Below are 26,026 nucleotides of genomic sequence, written 5' to 3'. Positions count from 1 at the left end.
AAAATTAGCTTTCAATAGTTTTCTTCCAGACGTTATTGCTCAAAAATTAATCATGACTGCGAGGCAGTCCAGCTGTGCTGAGAAATTTGTTCCCAGGCTCTGAAACATGAGCAGATCAAAAAATAAAAACATTGCAAGCCTTCTTTTCAGAAATGCTTAAAGGCTTAATATTTTTAAGGTTGGCAGTGGCAACTGTCTTTAAAGTAACAAATCTGTTAAACCAGACCGAACCTGGAGCAGGTATAATGAGGTTGCAGGCAGACCTTGCGGTGCACAGCATGTTGCTCTCTCAACTAGATAATCAGGTTAGTTATTCTAGTTTGTTGTTTGCTGGTATGTACATTTTTACTGCCTCCATCATCTTTACATTGTTATTTTTGTTTGACAAGTGCCAAAAATAAAATAACTGGAGTAAAAGCATGGAACATTTTATTAAAAGGTTTGAATTTTTGTTGGACAATTTTGATCAAGGTAAAATTTACCAATTCCAATCACTGTCTAACTGAAAGGTGGATAATTAGTCAAACTTTAATGTAGTCTCAATTTGTGAGATTAAATTTGAAGTTTGTGTCAGCAAAAATATCTGCGAGCTAGCAGACTGTTAATAATTTATACATTAGTTTTCTTGAAATAGATGTCCATATGTTTTGAAGAAACATCAGTTTGATTTGATATATAATGTTTTGAGTCTAAGAAGTAACTTGACTTGTTTATTTGCCATATTGTCTGCCTCAGTAGGACAGCGTTTTACTTTTTGAAGATGTAACCAGTCCTTGCCTCACTAAATGTTATACCTACACATGACGTGTTATAGATTTGTTATAACCGCAACCAGTATTGCTACTTTTTACACAGTGGCTTTATGAAAAAAATTTAAAGTTTGAAAGCCGAGCCGTGCTTTTCCAACCTGGGGACAGAATCTATTTGACCACTACTCCTTCTCAGGAAATTATGCTGCACAGCAGAGTAGTGTGACTAAAATCTTGCGCAGTAAAATACTTGCAAGTACACTCCCTGCTCAGTCTATCTTGTGGCTGCCTGGGGGTCTTTTTGATGGCCAGGACTACGTATCTTACCAGCTCACCCCTGAGTCTCAGTGTTTCACCCTCAAGCAGTAGATGTTTCCCACTGGTAACCTCCTGACAGAGAAAGTGATGTTAAACTTTGTAACAGTTCTAGAAACTGGCATTTTAGACAGCTTTACATCCCATTTCCCTGATCAAATCTTGCTGCTTGACTTCTGCTGACATTCTAGTAAGGGTAAAATTAGAAAGGTTAAGGGAAATGAAAAGGGGAAGAAATCACAGCATTAACATTTCATGACTGTTTTGACTCTCTTCTTTAATTTTTAATCTACAGCTATTTTTGGATTTCGTTCCTGAAGTGCTGTTACAAAAAGAAAAGTGAAAAATGTTAATGCTCCTTCTTTCAACACTGAAGATATTTGGGAGTGAGAATTTGGGAAATCACACATTTTTTTTCTACTGGTCTTAGTAGATTCTAACCACCCATGTAATAAGGAAAAACATATTATTCCTGTGTAGTTATTGTTTTGTAGGCTAATACAGAACTTACGGTCTGGTTAAATAAAGATTAAGTCCTTTTTATAAATGTTTGTGGAGAGGAAAGTAGATGTTTTTGGAGCTTGTAAGCTTGGTATTTTAAGTACTTCCCTAATTTGAACTAATAAATTTCTCTCGGTCAGTGTCTTCTGTAAATTGGATATAGAGTTGTAATATTTCAGAACTCAACCAGAAATCCTTAACATTCATTTAATGACGCTCTTCCATGTTATTCCACTAACCACAATGGCTTCAAACTAAAGATGTATCTAAAACTTTCATATGAACTTTCCATTTATCACAATATTTTAAGGTGTTTAATATGTTAATGATGCAAGTGATTTATAAAAGGTACACCAGTCATAATAGCCAATGCAATGTTATCCCTGAGCAGCACATGAATCATTTATATTTTAAACAATATTGATTTTCTGTATTTTCCTTCTCCTATGAAACCAATAGTAGAAAAATAGTAATTCCAACAATATATACTCTGAGTAATACTCGTTTGTTATTCAGAATATGAAATCATCACCATGTAGACTTTGTTTTCATGATAGTTCTAAATTTTTATGACCGTAACAGAATTTATTTACATTTATAAATTAAAATAGCATTTAGAATTTAAATAAAACTTAGCCTGATTCTCCTATTATCTAACAGAAACGACTGAAGATATCTACTCTGCTTCCTGCTCTGTTTCTTACCGACATTTTAAAAAAGTACTAAAAGACAACATTAATGTTTAACACCTGTGTTTTGTATTTGGCTGCTAGTTGACACTCTAAACGTCAGGGTTAATTATTTTCCATGTGGAGTTATGCTGATAAGAGAGACTGTACTTTGGCCAACTCAAATGTTCTCCTTGTTAAGAGGATTTCCTTATTGTTTTATGCCAGTTGTGACTTGAAGCTAACTTTTGTCTTTATCATACTCAAACTAAGAATGTATTTTACTAGACTATCACATAGGTTTCAATGGCAAAAAAGGGAATAGATAACATTTGTAAATTTGACTAGTCCAAGGACAGTGTAAGTTTACATGGTAGAAATCTGTTTACATCGAAATTTTTTTTTTTTTAATCTTTTATTGAAATTAGTATTAAAATTCTATAAAATCTTTTCCAGCACTTGTGACAAATTTATAATATTAACAATGGACTTTTTAGTTTAAACTATTTGAAGCCTAAACAGAAAATCCCCTCCCAAACAAATGTCATGTCACTGGTTTCCTTCATAAGACTATTGTCATCTTTTTCCTGTGTGTGGATGTTTGCTGTAGTGGGTTTCACTGTATGATTATTCTGTGCATCACACCAATCCTACGTCATGATCACTCATGTGCTTTATACTCATACCAGTCAGGGAAGTATAAGGAGAACAATGCAGTCAGCAGGAAGAAATCGTTTTCTCCATGTAAAAATGTGTTAAAATCAGCTGAGTTATTTTGGTAATCCTAAGGTGGAAATAAATCAGTAGTGATGGCGATGACGAGGAGACTCTGGACTTCCTCTTTATCTCTCTATTGACGTTCTGCAGTTGTTTGAAGTTATATGACAGAAGGCTGAGAACCTTAGTGAATTGAATTTTGTTTATTCTTGGTGGATTATTAAAAAGGTCCTGTGGAATTTCCTTCATTTTTTTCTATTTTCTTAAATTACAAGAAATAGTGTCATTTATTTTTTAAATAAGATTTTGCTGAAGAAGTTAAATTGGTCCTTTTATCTGGAAGCAGGTTTTGCTTGAGATTTAATGAAAATGCTAAACTCATGAATGACTTGCTGTGCTTTGTGATTTCCAAGTAATCGAGTAATCTATCGATTATTCATACGATTAATTGAGTAATCAAAAAAGAAGATAAAATAAAACATTGGTAAATCTAACATAACAGCAGTATTACTTTCGCATATCAACATCAGTCCAATTTTTCATATTTGATCTTCCCTAACAATAACTTTTCTGTAGTTTAGAAAATTAACTCGTAACAATAATGGCTGACTTTCAAAGTTAACCTGAAGAAAAGTTACACAAAAATCTGAAATTATATTCAATTCAATAATAAAAAGGCAGGCTAACAAATGCGCTTATAAAAAATGTCTATACTCCAGCTTTTGGTTTATGTATTCATCTTCAGTCAGTTTAATAGATGAACTCTCACCTTGCCCAGACATTTAAAGGTTTTGTGTTTATGATTGAATTGAACAGGAAAATTTATTTCACATCATCCCAGTCTCGTTTTGTTGAGACTCCTACTCTCTCTTATTGAGACTGGGATGATGCGAAATAAATTTTCCTGTTCGTCCGTAAAGCTACACTTACTGTAATTATCTTATGCGCAGCCACATGGTTGGTTCTCTCCAAATCAATTGATGGAAATCGGTCTAATGTGCTTTTTTTTTTCTTTTTTCTTTTTTGCATTGTTTAAAATTCATTGACAATTGGATGGAAACAGCTATTTTGTTGAATTTGTTTTGAATACATGTTGCCTTACTCTAAGAAGGTTCTAGATTTTAATCCAGGAATCTGGTCTTTCAGGACCAACTTGGCATGGTCTGCTTGAATGAGTTCTTTTCAAGTACTCCAACTTCTACTCCAATAGAGACAAGCCAATCTAGCTAAATGTGTGCATTGCTAAATGTGAACACATGATTGTGTGTTCCATGTGGTGGACTGGTGATTTCAGCTGGTTGTATTCTGTCTCTAACCCAGTGGTCACAAATGCCATCCTCGAGGGCCAGACAGTCCTGCAACTTTCAGATGTGTACCTTGTCCTACACACTTGTACTAATTGATGAAATTGCCTCACTAGCAGGCAGTCAAGCTCTACCGAGCTCTGTTAATGAGGTAATATTGGAGCCAGGTGTGCGGAGCTAGAAACATCTAAAAGTTGCAGCGTATCGGCCCTGGAGGACTGGAGTTTGAGACCTCTGTTCTAACCCAGTGAGTGCTGAATGTCCCCCCTTGTATGATGAAGGCATGTTAAAAGGCATCAAAAGGTGCTTTTTAAACCACCTTTTGATTTTGAAGGGTAAATGAAAGCGACAGCCAATGATGCAGTTTGCTTGGGTATAATTTAGGTACTTAGAATTCACTCTTCCGTGACATGCAACCCGTACACACAGACCATTTGCTATATTTGCTGATGTCATCGAAGGAAGATAAAAGCTCCTACTCTCAAGTTTCTGTAAAGCCTCTTCAGTCTCTTGGGAAAGTAGTACCGTCCCAAACATTTAAAACATGCAGACACTCCCTAGCTATTAATTCATGTTGTCATAGAGGCAGCTTGGATAAAAGTTAGCCTGTGAATGAATTTTTCTGATCTGTGCCAAATGAGAAGCTTGACTTTGCAACGCTTCAGTCAGGGTGTGCATTGTTAGTGCTGTAAGAGGGGCTTTATCTGATCTCACTGTAAAGCAATTTTCCCCAGATCCCTTCTGAATGTTTTAGAAGGGATCTAAAATATCCTTTCTAAAACATTAAGCCATCATTAATTCTGTAAGTTTAAAAAGTAATTTGTCAGAAACGGTAAATTTAAATGATTTCTTTGCTGGTCACTTAAAGGGCTTTGATGCTGTTTTTACATTTGAAGTTGGCTGCTTGGATTCAATTTTGTTCCATTCAGTGGGGTTTGTATTGTGCTATACATATTGGGCTCCAGAATAAACTTTTGCACATTTTTCACAGGTACTTTACTATCAAAACATTACATTGTTGAGTCATACTTTTGTATTTTCTTGTGCAAATTAATTGTAATGCATAAAAAACTGAGATGAAATGTTTTATAACTGTGTACCTACTTTCATCTAAATGTATGCATTAATACTATTAATTTAATTTAACAAATCCTCCACAGCATATCATCAAGCCATGTAAGAGTGTGTTGAAATATGGATTTATCCAAAAGTAGTCTTTTCATTAGTATAGTTCAGCGTTGAACTGTGCACTACCAAGCTGCATACCAAGGTTTTAAAAAGTTAGTTTCCAAAGCTACAGAAATGTGACTGATTCTACATTTTAAAGGCCTTTTTATTGAGTGTTAGAGGGAGTGGACCTTTCTGTTTTTAAATACATGTAATTAGATGATGTTATGCATTTTTGTGTTAAATTCATCCAGAAGTCCCATGTTTCTACACCATAGACAGGAAACTAGAACAGAAGTCAAAGTGTAAACATCTAGGATGATGGGGCAACATGTGGAGGCCTGCAGTGCTAGTAGAGAGGCGCACTGGCAGGGAAGGGGTCATCAACACACTCCAGTTCACTGGATCCCATGAAACTAGCATTTTTTTTTCACATATATAATCTCATACTTGATGTATAATTTTGGTGTCATCTGGGAATTTGTCTGTTTATAGTTTATCAGAATTTGTGTGAATGTTGTCACGTGTAAGACTTTGTTTCAATAACTGAGCTAGAAGTGAACAGGGCTATCATCACACATTGTGTTAGGTTTTCATTGAAGATTTCCCTGAGCTCTTCTCTCTGCAGGCTCTCTGCAGTTGGTGCCTCTGCAAACAGCAGCCCTGCATTAGCAAAATATCTTCTGTGCTACGTGCATATTTCTTTATGTGCATCCAGGGGTTTCTGACTCCTGAAACCTTGTTTCACTTGCGAAAAGAAGCTCAGAATATTACCTAGAGTTTTTGGGGTTTTTTGAGTTTAGTTTTGTTTAGTAATTCCTGGCTTGCTGTTTGGTTGTTGCAGAAGTTGTGAAGTTGATCAAAGCTTTGCTGTCGTGACTTGATGTGATGTGACCACAGTGCTTAGTTTGGAGTCTCACACACACTCACCCCAAGATCTTCAACAAAGCTAAAAATCAAAACATTGGGCTGGTTAATTCTGACAGCTTTCCTCCGAGATAATTAGGCTCCATTTTTAATGTAGACGAGGAAAGGAAAGAGTGACCTAGTTAGTTTTGTCTCTTGGGTTGTTCTATTACGGCTGAATCAGTAACGAGTGATAAGTGGTTATTCTGAAGGTGAGTTTTAATTCAGAATCTGAACACAGTTTGGTTGTGTTTATTAATCACTGAAGTAGCATTTTTATAATTTTACATGTTCTGCTGTTTTTTTTACCGTGCATACTAAGATGGAAGAAATGACAAATGTGTGTATCAGATCCTTTGTTTCAAGCAATTTAATTTTAGTTGTCTTTACACGTTAAAGGCATCATTAATTTGGGAAGTTTAAAAAGTAATTTGTCAGAAACGGTAGTAGAAATGTCTTTACTACTTTATGTGAGTGTATTAATAATATGCATGTAGCGCACAAATGCCTCCAGCATGTGAACACACGCATGTTGTTGATTCTAAGCAGGGAAAAGTGCCTGCGCCCCACAGGGTGCTCCACAGTGTGCGCTAATGCTAGTCTGTGGTTGTGAATGAATAATTTAGCATGTTGGCATTGCTGGGTGGAGCCTGGATTATTCATGGTTGGCACAGGAAGCGACAGACTGCTGTTAATATTAAGGAGCCTCAGATGCAGAGCCTCTCTACACTTCTCACTCGTCTTCCTCCTTGCTGTGTCCTTGCTTCCCTAACCTCTGTCCTCTCCATCTGTGAGCATAATTTTTTCATATCGTTTTCCATCTTGCACGGAGGGTACTCTCCATCTCTCTTGTGCATCTACCTTCTTTTTTCGGCGGCTATAGACATTGAATCTCTTTCTCAATTTGAGATTACTTACTGTGCAGGTAATCTCTATAATCCCTTTCCTGAGCCATAACAGTGATCCAGAACAATTTGCGATTCCAGTTGCTGGCCAGCCTGTAGCTTCTCCCTCCCTTGCCTCATTCTCTGCTCACTGAGTCTGATTTTATTCCATTCTGTCTGTTCTGTTGCCATTGAATGCTTCTTTTATTGAAGAGATTTGAAGCTGCAGTTGCTGCTAATGCGGCTGCCATATTGTACCAGCACCCCACTGTGACTGCCTCTAATGAGATTCTTTGTGTCACCAACATCGTGCTTTGCCTCCTCATCTCCTCCTCTGTTCTGAATGGTGGAGTTGTCATGCTTAGCTATCAAAGGGGAAGGGGAGGCGATGAAAACAGCAGCATCTGTAGCAGGCGGTGTTTTAGCTTTTTTCTCTATTATTCTTCACAAGCCCTAAAATGTTTAAGCAACTTCTGTGTATGCATCCATCTTTAAAGGACTGGTGACATGACTAGACTTAACACCAGTTTCTTTTACATATGTGGCACAGTATGGCAATATTTAAAATCTTCTCTTCATTTCAATAACAATGTCCTACTCTCTAATGCAGCTGCAAGCAGCAAGTCAGACTCTGACCCTCCTTTACTCAGCAGGACAAAATTTTCAAATTACAGCTGTTTTCCCACATAAGGCAACAGCAGATGTGTTCTTTAACAAGCTTAGTTACTAAACAAAGCAGGGGTTTTGCAGAACTTTTTGAATAAAACTTATTAGAGTTTGAACATCTGCAAAATTATGCTATACATCATGATCTAAAATGACTGGCACCTGCTCTGACCCATTTTCAGACCGCACATATGCTAAACAACTGTGAAAACCCCAAAACATCCCCTAAGAGGTTAACCAGATACCAAAACTTCAATAGATCAGGGACAGAAAGAGTAGGCTTTTCAAAACATGCCATGTTTTGTTAGTGAAAGTGCTAATAAAAATTACAATCTGACTGGAAACTAAATTAAATGATCTGTATGTATTCTATTATGTGACATTTAATGAACTGCGACAGAGACAATAAAACACCTGTGCAACCCTGAGCGTAAAGCTGATATAAACAGCGGAAGCGTCTAGAAAGGAAAGCCCAGAATAGCAGCATATCAACACATCCTATGTTTTGTTAAAAAAAGGTGTAGTTTCTAGGTTAAAAATAAGTAGTCTACTTGGAGGAACTTTGAGAAATGCATAGGAATACTGACAAAGCAGGACAGATATCAGAATTTAAACTGTTTTGCATGTCTGAATAAATTTCTTACTCACCATTCGATAATGAAGTTCATAACAATTTTCTCTGTTTATGAGCTTCATTTAAACTAAAGCTGGAATGGTTCCAAAAATGACTTCAATGAGTGTTAAAAAAAATCCTTGAGGCAATTTCTTGCTTTAATTTTTTCTTATATTTACTGTTTAAGTGCTTTATTCCCATTGACCCCCATATAATTGTGTGTTTCACAAGGGACAGTGTTTGAGGTTGCACAACATGCTTTAACATTAACTGTGATGGTGAGGCGGGAGACAGTAAGCAGAAATTTTTGGCAAAAAGACTAAAAGGTTTAGCTAGACAGAGTTTCCTTAGCATAGTGTCAACAAAAAATTAATTTATGAAAGACTTCCAATACAATTTCTTACATATTCTGTATTTCCATTCCTCAGATCTCACGGTCCTACATGTTTTAAGTGTTTCCTTGCTAACACACACTTGGCTGATTAACAAGCCTTTCATATGCTGGCATTTTGAGTAGATGAGCTAATCATTTGAATCAAATATACAGGAGCAGAAATGCTTCCTAAACATCTCTATAAATATGAAATGTAAAACTGAGAATTATATCTCAAGATGGTCTCTATATTTTTTTTCAGTTTCGCTACATCACCTGATAAACAATCTGTGTTTGTCATTTGTTTTTGACTGTGGGGGAGGAGTTTGAGTGATGTGTTCAGGAATTTTAAGTGAAACTGAGCTTCCAACAAATCTGCAGTGGAGTGGTTGCTTTGGAAATGCACACTTAAATCATTACATTGTCATTTTAAATGTTATATGTGGCACAAAGATCCATAAATTGAATGTATTCATGATATTGCTTGAATAAAGTGCAAGCATCACAATGCACATGGTAAAAACATAGTTTAGCTTAAGCTTGTTTAGTCTTTAGTCATCCACTTGTTGCATGCCTTTCTGCAATGCTGCTTCCCTTTGCGTCTCACACTTATTAATAGTTTGTCCAAATCACCCAAACACCTACACACTACTTACTATTGGCTTCTTCTACATTCTGATAGTACAATTAACTTTCTCTGCCGCTGCCCTTAACGTATCTAAGCTTTGTGTCCCTTCAGCATCTCTGCCAGATAGATTTGGACTGTCAACAAAATTAAATTAACTTTCATGAAATGTGTTGAAACCAATAAAAATTTCTTGTGGTGAACTCCTGTCTATTCACAATTCAGTCTTTGTCTATTCAGGGTCTTTTTTATATATATACGTATATAGACCAAAAGATTGGACACACCTTGTAATTGAACTCAATTACAAGGTGTGTCCAAACTTTTGGTCTGTACTGTATATATAATGTACATTAAAATATACAAAAGAAAATACAGCTTTGAAAGCTCTTACCTAGACGCAGTGCTAATTGAAACGCTGTTAGCTGGTCTTTGAAATTATTTATATTAATGGCAGAAGTGACTGCCATTAAAATTTTATAATTTCAGCTTTTTCCATGACAGACTGGCTGATGGCTTAAAAGAACAAACTAGAATCACTGCATGAAAAATGTTTAATCTTCCTGGTACCTATTAAAGTCAACTTTGGTAAAAAATTTTTTGCCAGTTCAACCAGTTGTCTATGGTAGGAAATGACCGGAAGAGAGTCATCTGGCAGATGGCTCTTTTCTGTATCAGAAATAGATGAGTAAAAAAAACAACTAGACGTTTTTGTTATTGTCTGTAGTGAAATCAGTTGTTGTTGATCTTATTTAGATTGGCTGACCAGGTCTCAAGACCTAAATCTGGTGTTTTTCAACTGATCAGGGTTGAAATCCAGTTTTTCTATCTTCAACATGACTACGGTATATAAGCTAAGTTAGATTTTTAGTTTGGATACGCTTTAAAAAAAAAAAAAGAATCATAAAATAGACATTGTTTCAGCAGACAGACCCTTCGGTTCAGTGTCTCCGTAATGTATTCAATGATGAAAACGGGTGCAGCCTGCCTCTGCCTGCATGGATATTGCGTGGATATAAATAGCCAGATCTGGATGAGTGTGTGCTGAGCCTGGAACCGCGGTACACAGAGCTTAAACAATAAGCAACCATCACTACCCTTCCTCCCCCTCTGCTTTCTCTACGCCAGAAGCCTCCCAGAACTCAAAGGGGCCCAGGGGTGAGTAAAATGGGTGGGCGGGTTCTTCTGTCTCCCTCTTCCTTTCTTTCTTCTGCTTCCTGCATCCCAGCTCTTGTAATCTGTCATCAGCAGCGAGCCCAGGCCTGTCACTTGTTTCGTCAGAGAGGCAGGCTGGAGGGTTGCTCCATGTCTGCCCACCTTTTAGCCTGCTTGTGGTGGGAGAGTTTTCACTCCTGCACTGCTTTATCAGTCATTAAAAAAATGGTATTGGACCAGTTTTGATCTGAATGTTTTTATTTTTTTGTAATTTAATATTCTGGAAACAGGTATTTTTCTACGATATTAAAACAAGCATTCAAAATATATCACTTAATACATGCTATTTGCATTACATCTACTGCTAAAAACATCACATTAAAATGCTTTTTTATCTTTATGTATTATTGTCTTGCTACGTTTCAACAAAAGGTTTAAAATATTTGCTTTATTAACTTGAATGGAATAGTATTGTCATTAGTAACTTTTCTTTATTAGTCTATCAACTTTTTTCTTTTTTAGATTAACTGAAAATAATTTTTTCTCAAAGAAGGAGGTATTTTAATATTGTTTGCATGACTAAATGTGATAAAAATTGGAACATTGATTAATTCAGACACATCTTTCCATAAGCAAATATTTACGGGAGAATATAGCTGACTGATATGGAGGTCTCTACTGCTCAACTGTAGCCCTGGATGTCATCTCTTCAGCTGCATGTATTGTATCCTCCTGTGGTTTCAGACAAAATCTTACATAGCATCCAATCCTCCTGTCCATTATCACCTTACAAGAAGACCTTCCACTTCAGCTTTGACAAGATTTAAAACCCTTTACAACCCCGACTCATTTCTCAATGAAAGCAGAGGGTTTATTAGCCATGTTCTTTAAAGTACCGCTCCAGACTGCTGTCAGGGTTTTTTTTACAACAATATAGAGAAAAACTGCTGTCGGTCATTTTGAAGGTTACATAAGTGAGGATAATTTTATAAAGACTGTCTCGACTAAAAGCATTTGATTTAAAACTTGACATTCATGGTCATTTATGTTGACTGGTTGTGGCAGCTCTACACAACAGTGGAAGAAGTAAAAGAGAAAAAAATCCTTATCCTGCAGTACATTGTTTTTCTTCTGTTTGGTAATGTGATGTTAAGAACCTGTCAAATAAATAAATAATGTTTCTATTCATCAATAGGCAACCTAACTCAACCCATGGTTGCATTTCTTTTAGTACTGGGAAAATTCTCACCCAGTTATCTTTTAATTTTACTGTAAGGGGAAAAGTGACGCAGTTCTCCTGCATTTGGACATGCACAGCTGGCTGCTCTTAAGAAGGGGTAAGCTATGCTCTGAAGTAAAATTGCCCAAACTTTCCCACTTGGGGTCTGACATGTCATTAAAAGCTATTTTAACAGCTGGCATGGTATAACAGGAATTTGTATAGTTTTGAAATGGATGTATTAAAACCATAATGTATAGAGAGATATTTTCCTCTGAATCAAAGTAGACTGTGAATTTACTACAGTACTGTTTTGATCAGATGTGTATTTTATAACACATTACAAATTTTCTTTATAGTTTTAGGCACATTAGTTGCATAGTTATTGGTTTTCCTGCATTAAGAAAACATTAACTTGGAGCTTACTCTTCTGGGTATAATGATAATATAATAATATATGAAGGAGATACTTTGTTTCTATGTAAAGAGGGAAAGTAGATAGGCTCATGTTCTCATTGTAAATGGACTGTCACACTGTGCAAAGTAAATGAGAATCATTTAAATTTCCTCATTGATGTTTTTGAAAGGTCTTTTGTGGAATCCCGGATGCATTGACAGGCAGATAATTCCTAAGCTGTCCGGAGCAATTTGGAATAGTCTGCAGCCACAGTTTGTCATCGTTCCGTACCAAGCACAGTGGGTGTACAAGGCTCAGATTTCATGGGAATTGGATGCAATTTATGGTTTAAAGCTAAACATAATCTTTGTTTGGATGACTTGGAAACCTAAGGAAAGCAATCAATATTATTACTGTTTCTTGTCAAGACATGCACTTCCTTTTTTGAGCCATGTTCAGTCACTGTGTGTGGAAAAAAATATTACATATGTCTTTGTTTATTGCTCTAAATCTCGGGTTGTGTTGGACTATATTTGAACTTAGTATAAATGTTTAAAAATATCAAAATAATTTAAATCCAGAAGGCCAAAGCTATCTTTCTGTTGCTGCAGAATTCTACAAGAGACCAAACAAAGAGGTCAGGGGAAAAATCCACTCGAACTAAAAAAAAAAAAAAAAAAAAAAAAAAAGGTGATGGTTGCTGGAAACATTTGATGTGGCAGATGGCAAACAGAGCCACAGTCATCATGGCTGAGTAAGCAATCATCTCTTAATTTATTTCACTCTCATGCCTGCCTGATACTTTTCAGCTTGAATTTGAAAGTATAGCTTTATGCTCATCGTTAACTTTGAATCTTTTGGATTTAATTGTAATAGGAAAATATGTTGTGAGTTTGTAGTATAGTTGCCATGCCTTTTATTTCTCTGCTTTGCTAATGGTGTCAGTTTTTGCTCCTAATTTTCAGTGCTGTGCTGTTATTCTACACGTATGTGCCACACTCTGGCACATCTATTTGTTTATTTTAATGTTTGAATAATTAAATATTCTTTTCTATAAGTTCTATTTAAAAGTATTTTGTTGGTACTTTCAGTTCAACAATTTAGTAGTGTTGTTTTGACTTAAAGGAGAAGCAACTGCATAAAAATGTAGTTTTAGTCCAGCTTTAAACCCCAGACATCAGAGCTATGGGATCACTAAAGCATGTGGATGTAGTGACTCCTGGGATTGGAAACTGCTCAGCTTTGAGAACACTGAGGCTAAGGATGTCCAAAGCTTGACCCTTATTCCCACAGCCTGCTTCCTGGTTGACACAAATCCCTGTGCACTATAATGCAAATCAAAAATAAAAACATGCAAACAATAGGGGTTGCACAATGCAGTCTGGTTATGGCCACATTTTTTCAAGATTTTTAATACAGTTTCTTCAATTTTGTATTTAAAATGCTAAATCTGACAGGTTCATGCAGAAGAAGATTTCTCTATATATCAACTAAAAAATATTTAGTAACCTGAAAATATTGTTGAGTTTTTATTTCTTTTAAATCTTTGGATTTTATTGCTGCAGGCAGCTTTACTGTCTAGTGCTTTACATAGAGGGAAATTTGACGCAGCCACGAGTCATTTGTTGTTGACTGTTCTGAGCTGTCCTCTGCACAAACTCTCAGCCCGGTAAACATTTTATTGTGAGTCTGTACTGAATATTTGCATACCCAACAGATCGTATTTTCATAACTTTTCACACTTTTCTCTTTGTTGCCAATACACTCTACAGTGAAAGCTTCGTGGTCTGCTTGTCTGGGACTTTACTAAAACTTTACGGCACTAAAATTTCAATGGAACCACAAGAGCTATTTTGAATTGCCTGCAGTCTAGGAATAAATTAAGATGTTTTATGTCCTGAATAAATACCATTTGTTTGTTAGGAAAGTGTTTCCTTGAATAGGGCAGCAGTTCAGATCTTGGCAGGAAATGCCAGCATTATGATGACCTTGAATGAAAAGAGTTGATGTGTCTTCCGATCCCAAATTCTTTCTCAAAGTAGATTGGTTTGGTTTTCTTGTGAGGGAAAAGTCTACTAGCGTTCTTTCAGCTAGCAACAAGTAGAGAAGTAGCATGTCATTCCATACTTGATGCAGCTGGACAAAACTCTGCTCACTTTTTTTTAGCATGTCTTTAAAAGGACTTTATATCATAAGATGGTATGATGCGATACTTTTATCACGACTCGTCCTCTCCATATTTGTGATGGTCTGACAAAGTGTAGGTGAGGATTTAAGTTTTGACTCATTTAGTGGAATAAGTCTACTATGTAAGGGATAAGTATACCCTGCATTTGCTTATTTTGACCATTGCTAGACATGACTTGTGTTTCAAAACGGAAACAAAAACTCCACATTTATGCACCTGATTCCATTGCTGTTTAATTCTTACCTGGACAAATTGTCCAAATTAACGTTAGCAAATTTAAAACAGATTTTATCCATGTCTATAATTAAAATTAATAAAATAAATGGAACACAGACACATTTCTATCATTTTTGGTGTCTAAAATAAGTACAGGTTACTACTATTAGATATGTTTACTAATTTACCTTCTTTAGCAGCTGCACAGTTTTCCATAGTTTTAATAAAATCTTGGCTGTATGTTTTTGTCTGAATGTTTACCACATTTCCATTTCCAGCTCCAGGGCTGCATTTCTTACTTCTCCCCAGAAAATTTCTGCCAGAGTTTTAACTTTCTTAAGACGTCTTCCACAACTTTATATTATCATCCAGCAAATTAAAATCCAGAAATCTTGGACAGCTAATATTTTTTTTTTAGAAACTGTGCAAACTTAATGTGCCTCAGAGGCATATTATTTTCAAGGACAGGTCATCTTTAAGTACCTGGTTCTCTTCAGTGATGCGTCAGGCAATCTCCCAAAAATCTGAATTGATTGGTTTTTGTTAAATTAAATGGGTGTTAATTTGCCTAGTACTTTTTTTTTCTTTGCTGAATTGTGGTACTTTTTTGTAATAAGCACTGTTTCAGCATTACTGGCTCAGTATTACTCGGTCATGCTTGTAAATGCATAATTCTTCTGATGGCAAACTGAATCTGAATGGAAATGAAAATAAAGGGATGCAGATAAAGCACTTTAGTTTGGGTGCTTTACCCAAACTAAAGTGAGTAAATCACTCTATTACCCAAACTAAAGTGGGTTCAGTTTACTCACTTTAGTTTACACAATGTATTGTGTAAACTAATACATACATGAATTTTGTAATACACAATTCATGTATTACACAATGAATTGTGTAATACAATTACACAATTCATTTGTAATTGTAATATAATACATTACACCATATTTCAGATGTTTTGTCATTTTTGATCAAATAAATTATTTGACTTAAACATTTAGCAAATATAATTTTTTTTTACTTTGAGAGCTGAATTTTAGTCTAATCTAAATTTTAAGTTTAAAAAAAAAAAAGCATCAACAGCAGATTGCAGAAGCATAATAAACAAAATGTTGCTGAAGATGGGGAATGTTGCATATAGAAGTCTCTCTGTTGCAAATGAATAGGGACTTTTGCTGACCAGTCGTGGAATTCAGTTGGAATGTTGCAATTATTGTTCATGCAATGCTCTTCTTTGTTGAGTGTAATGTGAGTTATTGTTTAATGCTTGCTCATTAAATTCAATTTTACCCAGGGCTATTGATTTCAATCTAGCATAAATAAGACAAGATGACATTTCACAATGACAAGTATTCTGAAACGTCTCCATGAAGCTTTCCCTGTAGACCATCTTCTAGACTGCCTTAAAATTAACATGGTACAGAGAATGACTCAATCCAAGGATTCTCCATCATAAGAATTAGTTGCTGCAGTCTGCAGACAAAAACACTATCTTTTGATTCATGTTTAAACTTTAATTCATCCAGAGAACCACAATAAAGGAACAATTACTTAAATTTTATTTTTTTCTTGCACCTGGCATATTACAGAGCGAGTGTAGAAGCAAAATTATAGGGTAGGCCCCTCAACCCCCTGGTAGAGATTTGCTTGTAAACTTATGAGTGAAAACTTTTAAGTTTTACCAATAAATAAATGTCCAAAACTTCTTCTCTGTCAAGACACGGGGAGAAAATCTGCTGGAGTTGAATTGCAATTGAATATTTAAATGGTACATTGATTATCTTTACAAACAGCTGTTTTTATTAAATTTTTTTCATGTGTTCTCTTAGTAGGTCATGTCAATTTCTTAAGTTTAATAGAAGTTTCCGATTCCTAAAATTGTCAAAAGTAAGAAATAAAATCAAACTACTGGATCAGAACTTTTGATCATATTTTATGTCCAGAAAACCTGAGTGGAAAAGTATCACCAATCTGTATAAATATCTGCAGATGGCTAAAAAGCAAACTTAATTTTTCACTGCAGATTTAAAGTCTGTGAAACAGAACAGAAAAATGTGCTTTCCTTTGTCCTTTATCCCATTTCTGGTTCAGTTGCTGTCTGAGAGTTTGTTCATGCAATGTTTCTTTGCTCTAAAATTCCCAGTGGTGGCATTGTTGGTTCACCACTATCTCTGCAGTCTTTCCAGAAAAAATAAGGTCTTCAAAACCTTTTAAATTTGATTTGTGATACAGATCTTCAGTGCAGAGGATGTAAATTTGTCCTGAAATATCCTATTATTTGTTGTAATAAAACTAGTTTCAAATACAAATGGGCTGTATCTCCTGGATCTTCTTTCCAAGGTTTTATTATTTTCTTGTAGAATTATTGTTCCATATAAAAGTGCATAAAGCGGCATGATTCTTCATTCACCAGCAGAAGATTGAGAAGTCACAAGGCCTTACTGAGAACCACTCAACTCCCTTAAGAAGAAAGATCTCAACAGTTTGATGCTAAAGCTCCTGAATAGCTCACAGGCATTCTTCACTCCTGGATCGAGATAAGAATAACATTTGCTTCTCTCTCCTCTACCAGCAAGTGTGGCTGAGAGTTGGTGTTGCAAAAGGAGAGAAGTGTGTTCCCTTTGGATTCACCGGAGCAGCCTAGCCTCAGACAAATTTGGCTCCGTCAGTTTGCATACACATCTGTTCTGGTCTGCAATTAGGCTCTTTCCTGTTTCAACATAGGATATGGTCATCCTGCGAAGCTTAGCCATTGGTGCACTCTGGTGGTTACACTCCTCTTATGAATCAAAGATTATACACAGCAACGAGAGATTTCAGAATCTCTTTTATATATTTATTTTTTTATTAGCACCTACTTATTTTGGTTTTGATATTTGATCCAGAATTTAGTTTGTAGTTTTGGATGCTCTTCTTTGTCTGCCAACCTGGCCTTGTTTAGATGAGTTGTGATTGGTTTAAATGTAGCCACAAACACTTATCCATGTTGCTGTCCAGATACAACCCAGTTCTCCCTTTATAAAGCTTTGGAAAATGTGCGTCAGCTACTTCCTCCTTGTGTTTCTCCACCCTCCTTGTTTCAACTTCCTGTTTTTGGCACAAGCTGGAAGTAAGATGCTTTGAATGGGAGTCACTGTGATTGCTGTTATCCAGTGACTGCTACAGTTATCTAGAGTGCTGCTTCTGATTTGTTGTTGTTTTGGAAAATACACAATTTTTTTTGTAAATTCAGAAAACTCACTGCTTTGGATTAGCCAAATATTTTATCTTATTTTGCAAGCATTTCAGACTGTCTCTGGGATAGTGCATCTATTCAACTAAGAGCAAAACTCCTGCCCTCAACATTACAATCAAACCATGCTCCATTTACTTTACCTCTGAAGTGGAAAACCATAACACTTGTTATGGTTGCTTACGGTCATTAACTACAGACTACAGATTCACCAAGACATTGTCTCTTGAACCGAATTGCCAGATTTTTAGCTTGATCAAACCTGGCCAATGACCGCACAGGAACTTAAAAGCAGTCAAACTAAAAATAAACAGTTGACATTTTCAAATTGCCTCTTTGCTTGACTGTTCATCTTAATATACTTCAGAATAGGGGGTATGAGCTGAAGCTCAAAGTTGATGGATAAAAGAAGGACCTTGAAATTCAATAAGACAGCAAATAAATGTGACCTATTGTGCACCAAATGGGGTTGCCATTATTTGAGCTTTTTTATATTGAATCTGCAAATCTTCACTTGTTTTGATCTGCAGTTGATACCTTTTAATTTCTAGGTGAATCAGTTATTATTTATTGGTGTGAATTGTTCCTCTGTCTTTCTGAATCTGCATCGCTGCATAATACACATCCACATGAGTTATTGTGTGATAAACTGCACTCCAAACTTGATTCCTCCCTCTGAGTAAATTGTTTTTCACAGTCTCTGAGACACATTTGCACCTGTTGTGTTCTTCTTTTTTCTTTTTTTTTGGTGGAAGGGAGGACAACAATGAGCAGAGGGAAAATAAGTGCAATTTATTTCGGTTTGTACTTGAAAGAAACTGTAGAGTTTATGATGACAAAGGTCCATATTTCTGTATAGTTTAATGTGTGTGATTCCTAATGTTGTTGGCTTTTGTGTATTACAGCTCTGATGTTACTAGCTGAACAGTGACCACTGCCTGCCCAAGGACACCTGCTGCCCAATTCCCCTCACCATGTCTGCGATCCATGTAAGGCTTTCTTTGTCTTGTTTGCTTTCAGTATCCTTGAGCTTCTGACAGGCTAATGTTGAACAAATTTTTGACTGCCATTTGCATGTCTATCATACAAGGCATCTGTACAGCACTATAAGAATTGGTCTTAAAATATGTTTCTCACCCTCTGTTAAGAATGCATTTACTAGACGTCTGCCAAAATTACTTGCAGAAATAATTTTTTTCTTTACAAATGACTGAACTAGGTTTTCTGAATTGATGTTGTAGTGAAATATGTCAACATTTCAGAGATTGAAGTCTTTCATCTTCATTTAATCATCTAGATCAAGCTGAAAAAATAAATAAAAAAAACACCCTGACTGTGATCATCAAGACTCCATCTTTAGCTGACCTAGTTCTATTAATCATTTACTAAGCAGATTGCATATTGGCCAGGTAAACTGCGGGTAGTAAAGAAATTTATTTATATTGCATTGTCGCATGCCAAAAGCTTAACGTAACAGTGCTTCTTCCATTTTCCCAATGTAATCCAACTAAAGCTGAGGAGAGAATATGAGCATATTAGTGCTGCTGGATAATATTTCTGACCAGCAGATGGCATGTTATTGTCAGTGACAAACTTCACCTTTTGGGGGAAGAAAGCCACAGACAACTACTGCTTAGTACTTTATTTTCTCATTCACAATATTACTTAAGAATGGTTTCAACTAGACCTGCCAGAAAAGAACAGGTCAGCAGTTTTAATGAATCATGCTTTAATCATGATGGGTAGTCTGCACTTACGGATTATTCAGAACTATTACATCAGCATTACAGCTTCATATAGTTTATTTAAAGCCTTCTATGCATTTATTCAGTTTGGAATCATTAAGATAAACAATTACTGTCTTATTAGGAATTGAACTTCCATTTGTACTACATTAGACATTATGCTGCTAGCACTTAGCATTCCTCAACCAAATAAGCATGTTGCGCAACATAAATAATCACCCGGCTTTAACACGGTGCGCTAAATAGTGAAACAAAATTTAACAAAGCTCTGAGTCACATAATTTGCCTTGAAGAATTTTAACAGTTCATCAAATCATTTGATGAATTGTGACAGCCCTATTACAATTTAAAGGTGTTTTTTTTGTGTGTCTTCTGTGTAGCAAGTGCCATGGTCATCTGGCACAGAGTGCGTTGCCAAGTATAACTTCAAACCTGGCACTGAACAGGACCTGCCTTTCTGTAAAGGAGATGTACTGACTATCATTGGAGTCACCAGGGTAAGAATTACTGTGCGAGACTCATTTCACAAGTTGAATTCTCAATTTAAATGGAATGACGAGCATTGATGTGTGAATAAGGGTGGTAACCACTTTGTATTTAGGGTGTGAGGCACTTGAATGCAGGAGTAAGGGCTGATCCATTCCAACAGAATAAGCTACTACTTCTAAAATTGCAGAAGACGTTCATGCACACAGTGAATTGCAGTTTGTGGTGATGTCATATGTCCAAAGGAGCAAACAGTGGACATGAGAGCATCAGAACTGGACCAAGCAATAGAAGCTGTTGGCCTGGTTTTATGAATCATGTTTTCTTTTACATCATATAGATGATCAGATGCATGTGGATTGCTTACCTGAAGAGTAGTACCAAGATGAACTAGGGGAAGAAGGGCAGCCAGCTGATGGAGTATATACCGTAATTTCCGGACTATAGAGCAGAGCGCACCTGATTATAAGCCGCACCCCCTACATTTTTTAAAGGAAACACATTTTGTACATACATAAGCCACACCGGTATATAAGCCGCATGTGCCTACATTGAAACATGAGATATTTACAAAGAAAGACGGTACACAGAAAGTGTTTTTAAAGTTTTAATAATATGCCGTAGTTTTTCTTTCTGAACAGCAGCAATATAGCAAAACAGCACTAACAGGGTTGGTTTAAATAAAACGGATAATAATATGTCGTAGCTTTTCTTTCTGAACAGCAGCAATATAGCAAAACAACACTAACAGGGCTGGCTTAAATAACATACGGTTAAAAGTCACGGAGAGCCGTCATCCTCTTCCTCCTGTGCACTGAAGCCATGGAAGTCTTCTTCCTCAGTGTCTGTTTCCTTCTTTATCGGCCAGCTCGATTGCTTTTAATTTGAAAACTGCATCATATGCATTTCTTCTTGCATTCTCCACGATGAGGGTCTGTTCAAGCTAATTTTATTCATGCACAAAGCACGATGTTACATTAGTCTTCCTCTACAGATATATTCCAGCTGTCTCACGCTTACCTTTTCTGCTCCAGCGCCCCTACTGGCCGTTAGAAAAAATTCATAAATAAGCCGCATCGTTGTATAAGCCGCAGGGTTGAAAGCGTGAGACAAAAGTCGCGGCTTATAGTCCGGAAATTACGGTAATTATTTTTGGTGGGACACATTGTGTCCTGTCATCCATGTGAATTTTGGTTTAACTCCTACTTTTTTCCAACAGGATAATGTTGTAAAGTGAACCAGAGATGGTTTCAGGAGCACAACAACAATTTTAGGTGTTGATTCATACTCCAACTTCGTTTTAGTGGATTCAGACAACATTTAATTGTATAAACCAGTTTCATAATCCCTTGAAAGGAGGTCTATCTGAAAAAATGAATACTTCCCTTGAAGGGAGTTATCTTTACTACATGTGATAGGAGCAGAAAGAGGAGATACGATATAATCAATATTTAAAGTTCTTTTTTTAGGGGGTGGGCATTTACATTTAAAACAAAGAAAGCACAACAGACAGAACAAGAACAGAACAGGACAAGAACAAAGAGAGGGAACAAAAGGCTACTATTCTGAAGAGACACTACTTGAATATACATAACCAAAAGGAAATTAGATAGCCAATAGACACTTCCTGCAAAATAAATCAATTTCTTACTACATTTTTTTTAATTAATCCAGCCAAAATTCTTGGATGTTTTTTTAACATAAGATATCTATTTTGACCATAGTGCTGTAGACTTATTCATCTCTAAATGGATTAAGAATGTTAATCTTACCTTCTGATAGATTTCATTAATACATTCTGTCCATTATTCTAGAGTGGGAGTATCAGGTAGGAGCCAAAGTCTGATGACTGCTTTTTCAGGCTGTAATTAAGATCTATCTCAATTACTCGTTATTTTATTGAGGGAGTTTAATATTAATGCAAACTAATAAAAAAGCAACTTGGCAAGATCATATTGTTGCCATGTTTTGTGGATTCTTAGTCTGCAGGTGGTTTAAATGTACTGTTCAGATGAGTGGGCCTTCAGCTTCAAAAGAGATGGAAGTTAACTCTTTTGGTGTTTGGCTCTTTTAGGATCCAAACTGGTACAAAGCAAAAAACACAGTGGGCAGAGAGGGCACCATTCCGGCCAACTACGTCCAGAAACGGGAAGGAGTGAAATCAGGAGGGAAGCTCAGTCTTATGCCGTAAGTACCAGAGTGCTAATGGAGCATGTCATGCGTTGTAAAAGCAGCTGGGCATTCTTATGCAACACTTTTAAAAACACTGCAGGGATGTGACTATGGTTGTGCATCTTGCACATTTGTGCCACATATGTGTCTGCTGCTCAACCGTTTGAATAGGTTGTTTGGCTCCCCGCAGCGAGGGGAAAACACAGTTCTGACATCAATCCATGGAAATTCCGCCTTTATGGTGTCTCATTTCATCTGTGTCACTGTCTCAGAGGCCAGAAGCGTCTGTGTGCTGCTTCAGAGTGACAGAGTGGCTCTTTTTGAGATTGTGGCAAGTCAAAAAGAGGACAACATGATGAAAGCTGAATGTAAATCAAATGACACAAGAAAGCCAAGCCTCTCTTTCCGCAGTAACAGAAAATACCTGAATGTTCTGACTTCAAAGTGAGCTTTTCATTCGTGAAGCGAGAAGAAACAAGTGCTGCAAAAAATGTTGCTTATGTAAGTATAAGTTGAAGTTAGAAGAAGTTATTCTTATACCCAACTTCTAATTGGATAAAATGTTGAAATTTTTCCATTACCTTAGAAAATGTTATTGGTAATTAGGAGTTAGTTGCCATTTTGGTTGATCTTTTGTTCATTTCAAAGAAAAGTATAATCTACACTATGTACATCTGTATTGGTGAAATCAAATCCTCGTTCATTATGGTGCCGGTGCTCGTCAGCATTGCCTCTTTAATTTACAGTGGCTGACTTTCACATCATATTGGCAGGAAGCATTTGAACTGACTTTTGACCCTCATTGTTTCTTCATGAGCTGCTGCTGAAAGCTTTAACCTCTCTCTCCGTTCCACCCCTGGTATCGTCTGTCCACACCGGTGTGAATGCTCATCCAGCATGCTGGAGTGTGTTTGTGTGTAAGGTTTATATATAGATGCATCACCAAAAATATAATTTATTTCAGTAATTCAATTCAAAAAGTGAAATGCAGATTCATGAAACATTTATAATTTAGTAGCATTTATTCTTTTCTGAATTTGAACATTACATTAGACCAGGGGTCTTCAACCAATTGCTCCGAAACCACAAGTGGCTCTTTGGACCTTCCAAAATGGCTCTTAATAATTAGGCTAAAAAAAGTGGAGAACCAACATAAAAGAAATTTAAAAATACATATAGTAGATAGTTTCTTCTTCCATGGAATAAATCCTGCATTGTATTTTCATAACAGAATGGCACAACTATTAGTAATGTATATATTTTTTCTCAATCTTACTTTGGAAACCAGATGTTTTTGTTTTTTTGTATAATTTTTCTTAAGCATCAACATCCTATATAAAAAATTTAATCAAGGCTCGTTTGATAAATGTTTTATGGTCTACTTTGTTTTAAAACCTCAAAACCACAAATTTCCTGTAGTAGATATTTAATGTCTTTTCACAAAAGGTTGTGCAACATTTTGCAGCTCTTCCATTTGTAAAGATTGCAGACCCTGGAATTTAAGCAGTAAAGAAATATTTTTAATTTGGAAATGTCAGTGTCTGAGAAGTACATCTTTGCACCGTAGCATATATGAACTCAATATTTGCATGAATTATGCATAGAGGCAAATTCTTGAATCAGATTTGCTTCACAGTACTGTCGATGCGAGGGTTATTCCTGTTGCTTATGTACCCTTTTCTATCCCACATTTTTTTCCACTCATTAATATGCTTAAATTGTTAAAGGACAGCTTCGGTACTAATACATCCTGCAGAGTCTCAGTGAGCAGTGAACAGTCTATGATTTTGTAGGCTATAATATAGCATAACATCACATTTCTGTTTTATCATTTAAGACTACACAATATTATTGTGTCTTTATTGTTACTTCAGTGTCATTCAGTGTTATGTTCATTTCACTAAGTGCTACTTGGCTTGCAGTAATAATTTTTAAATATAGTTATTAATTATCTTGGTACCATGCATTCAGGTTATCTTGGCCAGAGATGGCTGATAGCTGCTGTTTTGAATGCAGCAGAACGTGTTTTGGGAATTGTGATTTTCTGGTAAAGTCATTAAAGTTTTTTCTGTGTGTGCTTTAACAGCAGAAGAAGCCACTACTTTGATAAAACAATGTTGTTGACATGGAAAGATGTTTTTCCTCAAGTGCTTAACAGAAACTGTCTAGATCAGGTGTGTGCACTCCTGGTCTAGATCTATGTCTTTAATGACTCCAATGCTGAGAAGCATTAATACCATTAAGTTTATTTGCTTATTCATGGTAAATCATATAATCATTCCAATATTTCCCAAGTATTGGGCAAGCCTCTTATTACCTGTAAGCAACAATCATAACAATCAACAGACATAACCACTAGAAACATTGCTTTTTGTAATGAATGTACATTACATGAGTTTAACTTTTTTATACGAGTATCTGACATAGAATTGAATAAAATTCTTAACTGTAAACCTTAGATAACTTTGTGGTGTGATATTGTATTAATTTAAATTCTTTGTATATTTGTATTGTAATGGGGAGGCCAGGTCATATTTTAGTGGTTTTAATTGCTAGGATTTTGATATCACCACATTTTAGTGCTCTCTCTATGCACAAGCCGTCCTCTGATATTACTCTTAGTGACGCAGAGGGACATTTTAAATGTTGTCATGAATCACTAACAGATGTCTCAGAAATGGCCTCTCCCTCTATTCTGGGTTACATAAGGGTTCAGCTGTGGTCTTCTGTCCCCATTCTCACACTCACTTGTTGATACTCAGCAGAAGATGCCATCTTGGAGGCTCTTATTGTTTCTGTTCACTCTGCTGCCCTCTTGTGGGCGAATTCTGCTCCTCATTGTGGCATCATCCTATGATAACAACAAGGACATTAAACACTGGTGTCCTATTTCCTCCTTCCATGTTGGACCAAGCATGTTTAGGACTTCGTCCTGTTTCACCATGATGTCACGTCTGAAAACTGCAGTTGGTTTCCCGGAACAAAGCAGCACTGTGTTTCACACAGCTTGTCGTCCACTCTCAGATTAGTGGGAGTTAAAGAGCTTCTGTCCATCAGAGAAGCTGCAATCGCTGATCTAATCAACTCAACCCGCATTAAGCTGCTTTACCACGAAGATCTCCGACGTCTCATGAGCCCAAGAGCTGAGGAGGAGGAGGGTGCAACGGAGGCAAGCACCAAAGAACAGGATAAATCAATTAGAGTAGTTAATTACCACCCATTGACCAGCAAACGCTGAAAGGAAGAACCTGTTTTCATGGAATAGTTCTTCCATGAGTGGCAGAAGTCAATGAACAATTGTGCAGTGTTCTGTGTTGTCAGAGGCAAGCAAGAGCATTACTGAACTTTATTCTAAAATAAGGCATTTGATCTTAAATAGACATTTATATAAAAAGAAACTAGCACCTTTGTATTTTAGCAGAAGACTCAATTTTTTTCCTCCTCCATTTGGTAAAAGGTCAGGTCACTTCTCAGTTCCCCCTAACCTCACTCAGGAGTGGGTCTCTTGGCTTGTCAGACTCACTGCCCCGTCTAAGCCTTTTTGTATTTTCCTGTTATTGCTGCGCCTGCATGTCAGTTTCCTCTTCTGCCCCCAGACTTTATTTCTGTGTGTGTGTTTCCTGTTGTTTGGAACCAGGTACATTCTCACTGAATCTCTAAGACGAGACAGCCTCCGCCTCTGGTCTGCGTGGAAGCGCTGCTGCTGGCTTCCTTTACTGCTCCTCTCC

The 26,026-nt window shown here is 36.4% G+C and overlaps 1 protein-coding gene across 2 annotated transcripts in view; it reads left to right on the top strand.

The window, feature by feature from the left end:
* The window catches only part of LOC122842115 (tyrosine-protein kinase CSK), a 42,575-nt gene that overhangs the window by 5,438 nt on the left and 11,111 nt on the right, over positions 1 to 26,026 (top strand). For both annotated transcript variants that reach the window (XM_044135697.1, XM_044135706.1), the window contains exons 2-4: positions 18,801 to 18,884; positions 20,021 to 20,137; positions 22,201 to 22,313. In XM_044135697.1, coding sequence (XP_043991632.1) covers positions 18,870 to 18,884; positions 20,021 to 20,137; positions 22,201 to 22,313 — 245 coding nt within the window. In that variant the 5' untranslated portion in view covers positions 18,801 to 18,869. The remainder of the gene's footprint in view (positions 1 to 18,800; positions 18,885 to 20,020; positions 20,138 to 22,200; positions 22,314 to 26,026) is intronic.

Source organism: Gambusia affinis, linkage group LG02, assembly GCF_019740435.1.
Source record: "Gambusia affinis linkage group LG02, SWU_Gaff_1.0, whole genome shotgun sequence".
In the NCBI taxonomy this organism is placed as follows: domain Eukaryota; kingdom Metazoa; phylum Chordata; class Actinopteri; order Cyprinodontiformes; family Poeciliidae; genus Gambusia; species Gambusia affinis.
Note: the sequence above shows the minus strand (reverse complement) of the source record. Positions and strands in the feature narration are given on the sequence as shown.